This window comes from Cinclus cinclus, chromosome 6 (genome assembly GCF_963662255.1).
Source record: "Cinclus cinclus chromosome 6, bCinCin1.1, whole genome shotgun sequence".
Taxonomy (NCBI): Eukaryota; Metazoa; Chordata; class Aves; order Passeriformes; family Cinclidae; genus Cinclus; species Cinclus cinclus.
The window spans coordinates 33,556,126-33,571,557 of NC_085051.1; the positions used below are offsets into that span (position 1 = coordinate 33,556,126).

At 35.4% G+C, this 15,432-nt stretch overlaps 1 protein-coding gene across 1 annotated transcript in view; it reads left to right on the forward strand.

The window, feature by feature from the left end:
• Positions 1 to 12,978, forward strand: part of AQR (aquarius intron-binding spliceosomal factor) — a 48,712-nt gene extending 35,734 nt beyond the window's left edge. The window contains exons 28-35 of the mRNA XM_062495381.1: positions 248 to 319; positions 1,741 to 1,928; positions 3,568 to 3,739; positions 6,009 to 6,179; positions 6,921 to 7,006; positions 7,811 to 7,985; positions 9,286 to 9,399; positions 12,471 to 12,978. Coding sequence (XP_062351365.1) covers positions 248 to 319; positions 1,741 to 1,928; positions 3,568 to 3,739; positions 6,009 to 6,179; positions 6,921 to 7,006; positions 7,811 to 7,985; positions 9,286 to 9,399; positions 12,471 to 12,716 — 1,224 coding nt within the window. The 3' untranslated portion in view covers positions 12,717 to 12,978. The remainder of the gene's footprint in view (positions 1 to 247; positions 320 to 1,740; positions 1,929 to 3,567; positions 3,740 to 6,008; positions 6,180 to 6,920; positions 7,007 to 7,810; positions 7,986 to 9,285; positions 9,400 to 12,470) is intronic.
• Positions 12,979 to 15,432: the final 2,454 nt, after the last annotated feature.

The window sequence follows — 15,432 nt, forward strand, 5'->3', positions numbered from 1 at the left end:
ATTCAGTCATGGATTCCTTCTAGGTATAAGCCCTGACTGGTACAGAGAGATCTGCCATTGGTGTAATAGGTCTTCATGTATTTGGTAATACTGAAATTTTGCTTATAAGGTGAAATCCTGCTATAACTGTCCCACCCAGCAAAATCGGGAGGAGTAATAGATGCTTTCCTTTGATAGGCTGAATAAATATGTTCCTTTGTGTGTTACTGTGTTTATGGACATCTCTTTACATTTTTTTTTTCCTCAGTATGACAACATCTTAATGGAAGAGTCTGCTCAGATTCTGGAGATAGAAACCTTTATACCTCTTCTGTTGCAGGTTAGGCTTGAAACATAAAAGATCTTTTAAAAAAAAAAAGATAAATAAGACTGTGTTCTTGAACAATATTAAATATTAAAATGAAAAATATGTTGTGCAGAAAGTAACCCAGAACTGATATTTGCTAGGAAGAACTTTCACATTGATTATGAAATTATTTTATTCAATGAAGTAAGTATCTTACAGTTTTTTTTGAAACTTTTAAATGACCACTGTACAACCAGATGGATCTGGCAGGTGAGGGAAAACAGGTATATGTGAGAAATGCAAAAACTGAAGAGTTTGTGTAATTAGAGTAGACCATTTCATCATAGGGGTATATTCTAGGAGATATTCCATGTTTTTATTTATGTGAGGCATCCAAATAGTTCTTGAAAATTGAATGGGCTTTTATTTTAACAAAACTTAAGGATCTGGCCTTCCAGAGTAGCAGTACTTGATTTCTTCACTTGCAATTTAGTGAGAAATTTTTAGAAACAGAATTTTTGGGGGGGGTCTCTGACCAAGATTAAAGTGGCTGATATGTGTAGAACAACTATATAGAATTATTGGACATCTGTAAAGCAGAAACTTTCAGGAGCAGATTTAAAAAAAACCAAACTTTTTGGGGTTTTGTGTTTTTTTTATTCTTGCCAATAAAAATTATTCCCATCCTCTTACTTTCTTACTAAGGCATTTTCAGGCTTGAAGAATTGGACAGTCCAGAGTTCAGTTTTCTTTCCTTGCTGTCTGATCAGAAACAGCTTGAGAGCTCTTCCACTTCAAGTGGCAGGAAAAGGACCTTTACATTCTGTCTCAAATAGTGTTCCCAAGGGGAAAGGGAATTATCACAGGAGTGTAGGATGAGGATATGACAGTGGGAAGTCTCCAGGATGCTAATTGTGAAGAGCATTCAGTCCAAGAGCCAAGATGGGATTAGTTAGGGGCACATCCTGGTCATGGAAGAGGCTATTTGAGAATTACAGAAGTAAACAGATGAAACAAATGTAAATAGAGACACTTGAAAGGCAGGTTCAGTTTTGCCTCAGAGATCTGAACACTAAAAACTGTTTCAGATGCTTCGTATTCACTACCTCAGAATCCAAAAAATGAAGTTCAAAGGATATTTCTGGGGTAACTACTGCTACTGTGTAGTAGGGTTTTTTGGCTTTTAAAGCAATATAATATGATATTTATTCTGATATTTCTCTACTACTTTTAGTAGATAAAGGTACTTGTTTTATAAGAAAAGAGACTTTTGATTTACAGTTCTACTCTCTGATTGGATGGAAGCTAGTAGTCCTTAAAAAGACTGCAGCTCAGCGTAGCTTAAGAGCAAATGTTGAAGGGCTTAGACAGAGGTAGACAATCTGACTCTTAATGTGTTTTGAGTGCCTTGATTATATTGTAATAGTTGCTGGTGTATAATTGTTCAATTCTAGAACCCCCAGGATGGATTCAGTCGTTTGAAGCGGTGGATTATGATTGGTGACCATCATCAGTTGCCACCAGTCATTAAGAACATGGCCTTTCAAAAATACTCCAACATGGAACAGTCTCTTTTCACACGGTTTGTTCGTGTTGGAGTGCCAACTGTTGATTTGGATGCACAGGGAAGAGCAAGAGCAAGGTAAGAGAGAAAATCCTTTGTCTAGCTTGTAAGAAAGTAACACGTTAAAAATGAGAGAAGGGCACATATAGTTATGGAAACTGTTTTTTATTGTTAGGACAGGAGTTTGCAAAACTGGAATTTAGTTGTTTATATTCCATTAATTTCAGCTTAGACTAGGAAGGCAGATTTTACTTCTCTGAAATGCAGTCAGATTAATTTCTTCATTGTTAATTTTATATAGTAGTACTCTGCTGTTGCATGAGTATTTTAATGAAAATTATATTCAAAGGTACTTAATCATCTTAAGTGTTTAGGGTTTTTTTACAAATGAAACTTTGCAGAAGCTTTCTTTTCTAAATTAACATTTAGTATGTTCAAGGTTAAATAAAGATCTGATTTATTTAGCATTGAATATATAATAATTCCCTTAAATCTGTAAAAGGGTGCTTTTCAAGAGTAGTATTTCAGGAGAGATGCATCCAGAGATTGGGCACATCCTGGTTGTTCTCACAAGAACATAAAGCCTTTTTTATATTAAAGGAGATACTGTGACTCTGTAGTGTAATAGCTTTTCTTTTTTATCTATGTGTTTATCATTTCACTGTGGAAATTTAAATACCAGATTTATTGATTGTGTAAATTGTTGATTTGTTGTGTCATGTTAAGAAGGAAAAGTAAAACCAAACAAGAGAAAATAACTCCATATAAAATCTTGCTACTCTAGGTTTAATTTTAAATCTTTATTTTAGGCTTAAAGTGTAGTGAACAATATGAAGGATAACTTCATTTTTTTTCATGTAGGAAATGTTTGGAATCTGGAATATTATTTTCTGGTCTTATGCATGGCAGTTCAGTATGATTTTTTTAAATGAAAATTTTATCTGAATGTGATGGTAAATAAAGTTTATTTTACAAAATCTTAGTGAACTTCTTGATAAGAGAGCAGAAGTCCTTCACTTCACAAATAATTTCTTGATCAAGGATTTTTGGTCCATGTCTTCTTATGCTTTGTCCTTTTTGATCACAGGCAGCTTCTCCATGAACTATCTGCTTCTTAATCTGGTCTGGATATTGTTGTGCATTTGTGAATGAGCAGTTAATATTACTGTCATTTTGTTAGTATTACTGTCCCTATAAATATCAGGAATCATTCAGAATTAGGTAGATTTTGTTTGTTCCAGTTCGTCTCTTGTGTTAATTATTAGGCAATACACAAAATAAGTAAGGAAATTTCTTTTACTGTAAGAAGCCTTACCACAGTTAATGCAGAATATACTTTTCTTCCTTAATCCTTCTGTTTTGTAAAGAAGCTTAATATTCCTTAAGTTTTGTTACCAGTGAAAATCTTCGATAGAATTCTTGAAAAATTTGTACCTTGATCGAGAGGAACACACTTAAACCTGAGTGTGCCACATTGGCATGGCATCTGAAGTTTTCGGTGGGAGAGAACAAAAGAGAATCACAACCTAAAAATAATATTGCTGGATAGATTGTTCTAGTGCGTTCATTTACATATGTACAGGCTGCCTAGCAAAATGATTTTTTTCACTAAAAACCTACAGAAGCACTAATCTTGTATGCATCTGAACTATTCTGAATGAGTTCAAGAGGCTGCTGTAACTGACTCTGTGTTTTGTGTCTGTGTGGTTTTGAACAGTTTGTGTAACCTCTACAACTGGCGCTACAAGAACTTGGGTAACCTGCCTCACGTGCAGCTTCTGCCAGAGTTCAGAACAGCCAATGCTGGCTTTTTGTATGACTTCCAGCTTATAAATGTAGAAGACTTCAATGGTGTAGGAGAGTCTGAACCCAATCCTTATTTCTATCAGGTAAGGGAAGTACTACATGTGTAATTAATTAACCTCAGTAGGGCTTCTTAGATCTCCAGTGAAGACAGACTATATCAAAACCAGTAAACTGACATTTAATTCAGGTTTGCAGATAATTGTGTCACGTGTATGATTTTTTCCTCCTTTTAATGAGTTTTGAATGTTGAAAATGAAACATTATGTTGGGGCTTTTGCTCAGTGAATGACTTTGATATCTGTTTTCTCATTGTTATGGGAGGGATGAGACTTGGTGTCATTCTTTACAAAATATCATTTTGACCTAAGGCAAATTAAAGTCTGTTGAATTTCAGCTGTACTGCCATGATAGTGAAATGAACAGTAGCACTTCCCCTGAACACAAAGAATTGAAGTTTGCTTGGTAGCTCATACCTGAGTTTGAAGAGTCACTGTGTTGATTCGATCTATATGTAGGAATGCTAAAATGCCCATTCATAAAAGAATAAAACTACTGAAGAATAAAACTACTAAAGATAAAAATACTGCTAGTAATATACATAAAGAGGCAGAGAGACACTGAGGATGAAATCAATTGCCAAAAAACCTTAGTCTTGGAGTTTCTCAACCAAATTTTCAAACTCTCGAGTAAATTTTGAAATTAAGCCTTTAACAACAGTTTATCTATTTCTCTTAAATGAGGAAAACATTTTACACTTGTAATGAGATACTTCTATTTTTAGTCCTTTTATTTTTCTTGTTTTAAAAACTGGTGAAACAAACTATGGTGCCTAAAATAGCAAACTTGGGCTTTTGAAGAGTTAGAGCTGGAGCGATGTGTGAGTTAAGGAGTTTAATTGAAATGTGGAATTAACACCTTGTATTTTGCTTAATATTATGGGTAGCAAACAATATACTTTATGATGATAATATTCATGTTAATTTTTCCCTCTGAATATCGCTGAGACTTATGTGAATCTCTATTTTTTAAAAAGTATGAAATATATTTGTAGGTTTTGTTTGGGTAGTTCTCAATAGTTTTTCAGTACAAATTAGTGTGCTGCTAAAGCAGAAAGCAGTGGTCAATCATAATCCACTTTATCCCATTGTTAGATTGAGGATGTAATTGTTTGGTGAGATTATTTTGATTTTTGGTTTTGGAACTCTAGCACAATTAGTAAAAAGTTGTCCAGCAGAACACAAACGACTGAAAGGAGTGCCTGATAATTGAGAGTGTGAGCACTGCTTTAAGACCACTCTTCGGCTAAAGAAGATTAGGAACACTGACATGAGGACACAGAACACACTTCTCATTATATCAGTACTCTCATATGCACACTCTTCTAATACTGCCTAGCATTACTTTTTTTTGGTGATCTTGATAACAATATTTAGCAGTGTATGTTGGTTTTTCATGAGATAATGGGTTGCTGTAATGTATTATTTCTCTTTGTGAATTTGGGCTTTTTTTTCCAGAGTTAAAGGGGATTAAAATTTGTAGAATAGCTTTACACCCGCAGGTGTTTGATATGCCTGGCAACTGCATTTTCCAAGTAATGCAGAGCCCACTTAGTAAGAAGAAATAAATGAGGCTGGTATGTCAGGCCTATTCAAACATACGCCAAGTGGGGATAAAATTCCTTGTATAAATAGAGCAGGAGTAAATGTCAGCATTTGAGAACAACTTTTTAACCTGAAAGATAATTTTTGTTAACAGAAAATGGATTTAAATAGGCTATGAATAACTTCAGTCTGGAAATAGAACAAAGCTTCCTGTAGCCAGAAGAGTGGTACTTTGGGACCTACTCATGAAGTAATCACAGAGAGAGAAAGTTACAATATACAAAACAACAGCTAGTAGTTTGTAATTGAACAGGATGACCTGCAGTAGAAATAACTGGATTTGATAATCCAGATGTCTGTCTCCTAATTAATACTTGAAAGTACTTTTATTTTTACAAGTGCAACTAGTTCTTACTTTCAGTTTACTGGCGAGTGAGTCATTGCAGCTTTTTGGGCTAACTGGAACTTTTGAGTAAATATTGCAAAGTTTCAATCAGTGCCTAACGATAATATTTTTAGCAATTCTCTGAGAAGGAATGAGGTATTACACCTACTTGTGGTTCTTTTATTCTTTCAAAATGGCTTGCATGAAGTGAGCAAAGAATTGTCAGATCTAGGGACATTTATTTCTCTCAACACTAAAATATTTGTCTAAGTACCTGACAATGTCACAGGAGTTATTCTTTCTAACCTTACAAGATAGTAACCCTTTTTTTGTCTTTTTCTTCATGTCTTTTATTTTAAACTTTAGAATCTTGGTGAGGCAGAATATGTTGTGGCAGTCTTCATGTATATGTGCCTGCTTGGTTATCCTGCAGACAGGATAAGTATCCTGACAACATATAATGGACAGAAACACCTGATCCGTGATGTCATTAATCAGCGATGTGGGAACAATCCTCTGATTGGACGGCCAAACAAGGTGACTTTGGAAATATATTAGTCATTGGAGCAGTTCTGCTTTCTGTGTTTTTAAATTGTCATATTGCAAATCATGATGATTTAAGCTATACTTAAACAGCTGTCTGTGGAACATATTTAACCACATATTTATGTTTAACCACATATTTATGAACCTACATTCTATGGAATTTCATCAGTTAGTGCCCTTGTTTTTGCCTGTTGATAATTTGACAGAGTGAAGTTGGTGAAGGTGAAAAGATTCCAGGCTATGTGGGACAAAATAACTCTTTTATTTGTCATTTGTTTGTCCTCAATAATAACGTCATTCCCCAGAATCACATCTTTAGAAAGATCCACCCAGAATGGAAATTATTTGATAGAACGTGTGATCACAAATCTGAAGAAACAAATAAAAAATATAGTTATAAAGGTCTGATGCTAATTCTGCAGGTTAAAACTGTATTACAAAGTTAATGGCTTTCCATAATCTTGGTATTAGTATCCCACTTCTAGCTGTCCGAATTTAAACAAAAAAGAAGTAAAAGAAACAGTATACAGTCAGACAAAAACTCCTCCCGATGTATTCCAGAAAAAAACCCAGACTTTTTGTTGGAGGCCAACAAAATCAGTTAAAGAATTTTCTTTTCTCATTTACTGCAATCTCAGTCCAAAGTTTGTGTTAAAATTTTGGTGTCATGTTTTAATTGAAATTTGCGAAGATTAACCAATAGAGGCTTTTTCTTATTTTTGCATTCTCTAGGTGACAACTGTGGATAGATTTCAAGGCCAACAGAATGATTATATTCTCCTTTCACTAGTGCGTACCAAAGCTGTAGGCCACCTCAGGTATGTAAGAACATCTTTTTATAGTTCCATGGCAGTACTTGTACTCTGTATCAGATACAGAAATGTTTACAGTACATTATACAAAAAATTCTGTTGTATGAGAAGAAATGAAGTTCAATGCTATGTATATAATGAAGTTCAGACAGACTTCCTTTTATAACTGTCTGGTTCCCTCTTCTCGACCACTTTATCCTTTTGTAATGCCTCTTACCCTATAATTAGTTTATTTTGCTGCAGATAGGCTGATCTTGGTTTCACCCTTGCAGAATGATAGGACTGTAGTATTTGTTGAGCAAATGCAGGCTTAAATTTTCTCATAGATCCTTTCCTGTAATAGAGATTTTTATTTATTTTGCATCAGAAGTGTTTGATCATTGCATAAGTTGTGTTATTGTGTGTAGTTTTAAATGTTTGCACTTTATGTTTGGGATGTGAAGGGGGAAGACTTGTCTAAGGTAGATAGATCAAGTTATCAGATTCTTCTTTACTCATTCAGATACAGAAATGCTATTGGGATTTTTTTCTCAGTGTTTATTCTCATCTTTACTTCTGAGGTGTAGGAAAAGAGAGAGTGGTTCTTCATAGTGGTATTGAACCAATATATTTACAGTTGTATATAATGGTACTAGGATTTGCTAGTTACTGAAATAATATGTAGGGAAAAAATCTAAAGACCAGATAGTATTTTGGCAGATGATTTTATATTTTTTTAAAATTTTAATTAAGACTCCTGTGTACTTCTCATTATTTTTATTGCAAGTGTGTCATTGTGAAAAAGAACATGATTGATTTTGTTTTCTGAAGGGATGTCCGACGATTAGTTGTTGCCATGTCAAGAGCCAGACTTGGACTTTATATCTTTGCAAGGGTATCACTATTTCAGAACTGTTTTGAACTAACTCCAGCTTTCAGCCAACTCACAGCTCGACCACTTCACCTCCATATCATTCCCACGGAATGTTTTCCAACGGCAAGACAGGTAGGAACAGCTGCACTGGATTTTGGTATCTGTAATGGCTATTTGTATTTGTGAGTGGGCAGTAAGAGGTGAAACTGTTTTCTCTGCTAGACTGGTGTATCTGCTTCTTGGCATTGGACCAGGCTGCCTAAGGAAATGATGGAATCACCATCCCTGGAAGTATTTTAAAAAGGTGTGGATGTGGCACTTGAGGGCGTGGTTCAGTGGTGAACTCAGCAATGTCACTTGATGATTGGATTTTGTTGATATTAGAGGTCTTTCCCAAGCTTAATGATTCTATGATTGTATGAATAGCTCCTTAGAGTTCTTTCGTCATGATACACACCAGCTGGTTTTAATTGATGTTTCCACAAAAGTTAATTATCAGTATAATGTAGGATCAGTTACTGTTGTGCCTGCGTTTTCCTGAGTTCTGCCTGTGTAAATGATTCAGTGCTTTTCTTTTGTGATCAAAATAATTTTTTAGTTTTTACATGGTTTCAGTTTGTTATGAAACAAAATAATGTTACCGCTCAAGCAAAGCTACATAAAGCTACTAATTTCTCATTTAAAGAGGTAAAATTACATGTATCCGAGTAATTCAGGATTACGAGGCTTTTTTCTCTTGAAATTGGTTCCAATATCACAAGAGTTTTGCTGCTGAGCTAGGTTCATAAATACAAAAACATAATTTGTAATAGTGCACTAGATCTTCAGGGAAAGGTTCGTGTTGAGGATCTAAGCACAGGGCACACAGACCAGGATGCTAAATGAAGAAACAAAGCAGCATATCCACTCTGCTTTCTGAAGCTTTGGGAAGGGATGCCTGCATGCACCCAAGATTCGGTTACAGATTCCCTGGTCTTAAATGCTGTTGACAAGTTTGGGAGGGAGCCCTTTCAGTTGAAACTTTGGACTTACTTTGCAACAAGAATGTAATGAGCCTGGTCAGTGGGCATGAGCAAGGAGCTGGGCTGGAACAGGCAAGAAGTTAGATCCTAACCTTATCATATAAACAGTTTGTGCCTTTAATATGTTAAGTTACTCGAGTCCAAAATGTACTTCATGGAGTAAGAGTCAGAACCCATCCTCTCCTTTTGAAGTTTCTTTTTCAGGCTGCAGTATCATGATTAATCCAGTTCTCCAAAATGTAAGACCTATGCTTCCAAACTTTCCAAAGAATTCACCAATTTTTTTTTTTTTCTTTGAAAGGTGTTATTTAATTTCTCAGGGCTTTTGACTTCTAATAAAGTTAAATAACCTTTGAATGATGGTTGTTTTGCTTTGTTTGCTGAACATCAGATTTTTTCCCCTTCCTTAGAATGGAGAAAGACCAGCTCACCAAATACATGTCATTAAGAACATGCCTCAAATGGCCAACTTTGTATACAATATGTATATGCACATGATACAGAGTACACGTCACCATCAACAGGTAAGGACCTTCTAACTTTTGGAATGCATTTAAAATAAAATACTTTTTCAGTAAATGGCATGAGGAGCTGTTGAGATTTAAGTCTGTTTCTGTTATATTTAAAATCCAAGAAGTGTTCGTGACTGGAAGTGAGAATATTAAGGTTTTCTAAAATGTACCAAAAGCTGTATCTTCTAGTGGTTTAAGCCCTAATTTAAGGCCCCAAACCTATGAGATGACAAGTGCACTGATGGCTCTTTCTGGGCCAAAAATACTATTCATTAATATTTAAGAACTAGCTTGTCCAGTATTAATTTGAAAGAAACTTGTGTGTTATGTTTCAGGTAAGTGTGGGATTTCAGCTAGTAGGATTATAGCATCAGTGCATGATGTAATAATTAAGAGAAAGACCAAATCATGTCTTGAAACAATTTTAGCCCTGTTAAATCACCCTATCATCGAGGTTGGTTTGCAGCTGTAGTGTTTTTTGTTCCGGAGCAATTTTTTTCAGCCCTACTTCAGCATCAAGCAAAATTGCATGGGGTTGGAAGCAGTTGTAGGCACTTCTGCGCCTAGTTTTTTCAGTGTTTAATCCCTGGAGCAGAATTCAGAACCCAGCAGAAAGTCTTTGTAGTCTCATGCAAGTGAGTGGAGCATTAAGGTAGCTTAGATAGGATACTGAGCAGAGAGTTGCCTTTACTCAGCATATTTGCATCTGTAAAGCCTAGAGGTAGTTAAACCAAAAGAGAATGGTGCTAAATGCTACCCCTCAACTGCATCAGCTTTCACTCAATGTCTGGGGTCTGTAATGTTTATATTACCTATATATTATTCTTCATATATTATATAATACTTACATATTTCATTATCTATAATTTATGCTTTCATGGTACTCTGAAGTTCCCTTATTGGTTTTTGCTCTTCTGAAAGATTTCCAAAAGTGGACAAAATTTATGTGAAAGGACCCTACTTACTCTATATTAGCTGACTGTGGGAAGAGAGTGTGAACATGGCTGTCCTTGAACAGATAGTCTAAGAAATCTAGGTTCTGTTCTTTTATGCAAGGATGTCTCTGTCACATCCTCTTCTTTTTTTTCTTTCAATTCCACAGTTCATCTAAGATGGAGCAGTAGAGATCAGAACTCAGAACTTTTTCTTTAACTGAATGTCAGACTTTCAGATAGAAAAATTATTTTTCTCTGCAGTTTTTACCCAGTAACTTCTGGATTTTATTTTTATTTCTGAGAGAAAGCTTCAGCCAAATTTGAAGTGTTTTATTACCCAGAAAAAAGCCTTTTCAAGGCTGTCTGGACAGAGAGGATACTCTCACTATTTTGGAGAAATGCTGTGATTACCTGTGTGCTATAAAGAAAAGGGGATATACAGAGAGGACGCTACTAGAATTTCTTCTTACTGTAATTTTTTTTTACTAACAGTGAAGTAAGCTCACACTGGATTTTTTGAAACCCAGTCCTATGAGCACCTGAGAAGACATGCTTTGAAGCCAGTATGTCTAAAATAGTTGGAGATCTTTCAACCATGCAAAATGTTATGTGATGAAGATTTAGTAGATTGTGCAGTAGATTGACCACATTTAGGTGTAAATGAATGGCCCTGTCAAAACAGGGAAGTGTATACATGTCCTGAAAAGCAGATGCTAGCATCTAAATTTTACCAAAAAGCATTTGCTTGACACCTTAATCAAATATGGACCCAATCTCCTGCTAATACCTCTTAGTCTTTTTGGCATCCTAATCTTATCCATTGCTAGCTAAAATTAGTTACAAAACTGCTTTTTTCCTACTGTGACAATGAATCACATTCTCCTTGCAGGAGAAGCCAAGAAATGAGCTACTGAAAAAAAGCAAAGCTGGTGCTAAATTTCTTTCATTCTATTCAGTACAACATTACTGTAAAAGAAAAGGAAGATAATAGTCTTTACAGTAGCCTTCACAAAGCACAGTGTGCATCTAAGTAAGTCACGGAAGTCTGTTTCATACATCGATAATGTATTTTTGTAAGATCTTTGGTTTGGAACTACACTTCCTGTGCACAGATGGATATAGAAACCAGTCTGATAACTTCAGAGTCTATAGAAAATGCTTTTTATGTCTCTGCTGGTAATCATAATTGACTTGTAGATTTGCCTATGCAAATTTGTAATATTAGTGTCATCTAATTGAAGGTAATACTTCACTGTAATTGAAAATCTCATTTGTCATGTGAAAAAACGTTGCCTTTTGAACAAAACAAAGCTAAACAAGTTTTTAAAGATTACATTTCATTAAAATGATCCAAAATATTCTAAAGAAATAGCCATCGTGTCATTAAATGTCAGGTTGCCTGAAGTGTGAGTATTTCTGTTCAGCCTGGAGTTGTACAGCATTCATCCATACTCTTCAGCTCAGTGTATTCCTGGTATTTTTGTCCAGTTGTGTAACTTGGCTGCCATTCCAGCCTGCAGTGTTTTGGGAACTACTTCTTAGGTTGTAAGCCGAACACTTTGAGTACACTAAATTACTTTTTCAGAAGTATTGTCTGAAAATATTTAAGCATTGTTTAACTGTTACTGAAGCTTGAATTGTTCTACCTTTACAGCTGTGCATGAAACTTGTGTAAGTACAGATAACATTCCGTTAGTATTTTATAAGATGTTGCAAGGGGAAATTATGGGTATGAGTTGTTAAAGGCAGGCCTGTTGAAGGCATCAAAAACCAAGTTAAATGTATCTAGGAGTTTGAAATGGTAACAGATGATCTTAAGGTAGAAATATACATATTGCTCCAAGTAGGGATTTACTATAACCCTATGACTTGTCTGAGTGTTTGGGATAATGAAATGTGTTTTCTGTTCTTGAATTTGAAGTCCTGAGATTTTAACACCAGCCTAGCTTCTGGAAAAGATATACCTACAATTGTGACCATTGTTCTGATTGTTTTTATATATAGGAGTGAAGTGCTTACAAATCATTATGGCTTCTAAATTTTAAGTGTTTGTTGTTAACTTGTTATCTAATGCAAAATCCTAAATATAAGATGAACAGTGCAAGCTAAAGTGTAAAAACTTAAAATCCTTCCTTTTTCACCATCCAGCATTTACTACCCCCACCTGCCATGATTGAAGAGCCAGAACCGACACAAACTGGAGAGACTGAAGTAGAAGGTGAAGGTCAGGGCATGCAGGAAGATGCAGCAGAAGAAAATGAAGTAGTGGAAGAAACGATGAAGGAAGGAGAATTGAATGTGGATGAAATGGATGAACATCGAAAAATGCCAGAACATCCTGGAAGAGACAGTGATAGTGGAGACAGTGAACCTGAGAATGAGACTGAAAAGTGATTGATGGAATCCTTGTCCTTAATGCATTTTGGAAAATTGACACAGAAAAAAGCAGTTAGAAAAATAATTGCTATTTTTACACTGACTTTCATTAAATGGTTGCCTATGTAATGCCTGTCTGGTATATTTTTCAGTGAATGCTTTGTCGACAAGCAAGATGTTTGGCAAGCATTCTACTGAGTTCCTATCACTAGTGGTAATGCAATCTGTTTAATGGCCTCAAATTGTATGCATTTTCCTTTTTATAAGTTGTTCAGTAAAGGTGCTTTTTATACCAGTTTTGAACATTTGACTCTTAATTCAGTCACCCATTAAACCCCACTAAATATATTCAGTATTGGTCAGATCTGCTTTATAGTTTCCTTAGTATTTTGCTATGGAGAATTCCTTATGCAGATCTATGCTTGTGTATGCTGAGATGGTATTTTAGGGAGAGGCTCAAGTTCATTAAGATATTTGTTTGTTTATCTGAGAAATGTGAGTTGTCATGGGACTTTGAAGTGTTCAAAAGCTTTATTGAATTTTGACCTTACTGGATTCTCAGGATTTCAAAGGCCCAATTACTTGTAGAAATTTCTCAGCATTGACTTCTGATGTTTTTAATTTATTATTCTTTACAGAAGAAGGAAGCTTTTCAACAGCACTGGGTTCTAAATTAGTGTTTTGAAATTAATTTCTTTTGCTTGGAGGAGACAAAGTAATTGTCCAGGTTAAAGCCACGAGTAAGAAAAGTGAAAGTAGTTTCCTGAATGCAGCATATGTAAAACATACAATATTGACATTAATGACATAACGGTTGAGTGGGGGTTTTTTAGGGTAACTTGTGAGTGTGCACATCATAAAGTGATCAGAGAAAGGATTTGTCCTTGATCCATTATAAATCCTTGCCATAGTGTCAAATTAGTCAGTGGTTTAATAAGACTTAAGAATTTCCAAGTAGATTTTCAAACACAGCAATAGCCATAGGAACACCTTTTGCTGGCAAAGAGAAAACTCTTGGCTTTCAAGTATTGCAGTTGTGAAGCTGCCAGATGGACTTGCTAGAAGGATTAGACAGTATTTAACTTCCAAGTTTTTTTAACAGCATTGAAGTTTTTTATTTTTCTTAATCTTTTAAAAGTATAGTACAGGAAAAAATAGTATCAAGTTAAATGTATGCCAAGCTCCATGAAATGCATCTATTGCAATCTGTGTGTGCTGGGATCCCATCTCCCACTTCCTCTGAAATCATTCTCTCCCCTCTCTCAAAGGGGAGCTGAAGAGTAGTAAATCTAAGTACTTACCTTCAGTTCACAGTGTTCTTTTATGCTCTTCCTTTGCTGAAATGAAGTTTTCCCAAACAAGAAACAAATAATAATGCAGAATTTGTGTTCTATCCTTGTGTTGTTTGATTTGAGGGTGTGTACTGTTTATTACTGAATTGTCTGCCGTGGAAGAGCTGTGTTGAACATATGGATATTAAGTTTCATGCAGTAACAATTGAGTTCATGGAGAATTGAATAACACTTGGCCTTCAGGCCACAAACAACTAGCTTGGATGAGGGTTGTCATCTTTGTTTTCCAGCTGATTTTCCATAAATATTAAGTCTGACAATCATTTAGTTGCTTTGGTATTTTAGGCATTTGAAAAGGATTCTCCAGCTTTTTTGTTGTTTTTTTTTTCCCTAAAATTAATAATTTAACTGACAGAGATTCTATAAGAAATTAGGACAGAATGACTCTTAGCAAGCACCTGAAGCTCAAAGGGGCTGCAGAGACCTTTTTGAGTCGTGCAGTTTGCAGTGGACAGTGTGCACACCTGGCTGTGCCATGCTGTGTTCTGTGTGCAGGTCCCAGGTGTGTCTGGTCATTTTGGCTCAGTCCTTGTAGAGGACTTGCAGCAGCAAGTATAGAGCTGTCCTAGACACACCTCAGTGCTGCCCTAAAGTCAGGAGTGGAGCTGCAGTGGATGCTGTTTCTGGCTAAAGTGCAGGAAGAAGCAATTGAACTGCAAACAATTGTAAAAGCTCAAACAGCTTTAGTGTGCAGCTTTCTGAGGTACCAAGCACCTCCTGTAAAAAAAAGTGGAAGATTTTGTTGAGGTAACTTGAGCAGAGCAGGTCATTTATCCTTAGTGCCATCTTCCACGTGTTAAACATGGTGGTGTTAGGAGGATGCATTTTCAGGAACTGGGGAGAATTGTGTCTGTTCTAGCAGTAGTTGAAGGATCTTGAAGCTTTGCTTTGGAGTGTCAGGTTGGGTTTGGGGCCTTTTACTTCCAAAGCTTTTTTGCTCTGTTTTTAATTTTTCGTAAAAGATGAACCTAGTCTTTTCCACCAAGATAGTTTTTTTTATTATTGATTTGCATTTTTTTTCAAGGAAGATTCAGTGGGAGAAGTGACAGAGTCTAAAACTGTAGCTTTGATCTATATGGTTTGTTTTCTAATGGCAATATTTGCTCAAGATTTAGCATCTCTATTTAACAACAATATCCATTTGTTAAACTAAATGTGTCAAATTTTTTAAAAAATACACAAGTTTAATTACTTTAAAAAGACAGAATCTTTAAATGAACGAAATAATTGTTAAAATAGCTTTTAAAAATTATTTTAAACATTATTGCAAAGATTATTATAGGAGTGCATAAAAACCTAATGAACAAAATTAAAACCTTTCTGAGGGCAAGATCCTCTAAGGGTATGAACTGGAGGAAAATATATAAAATTGCTTTATTTTA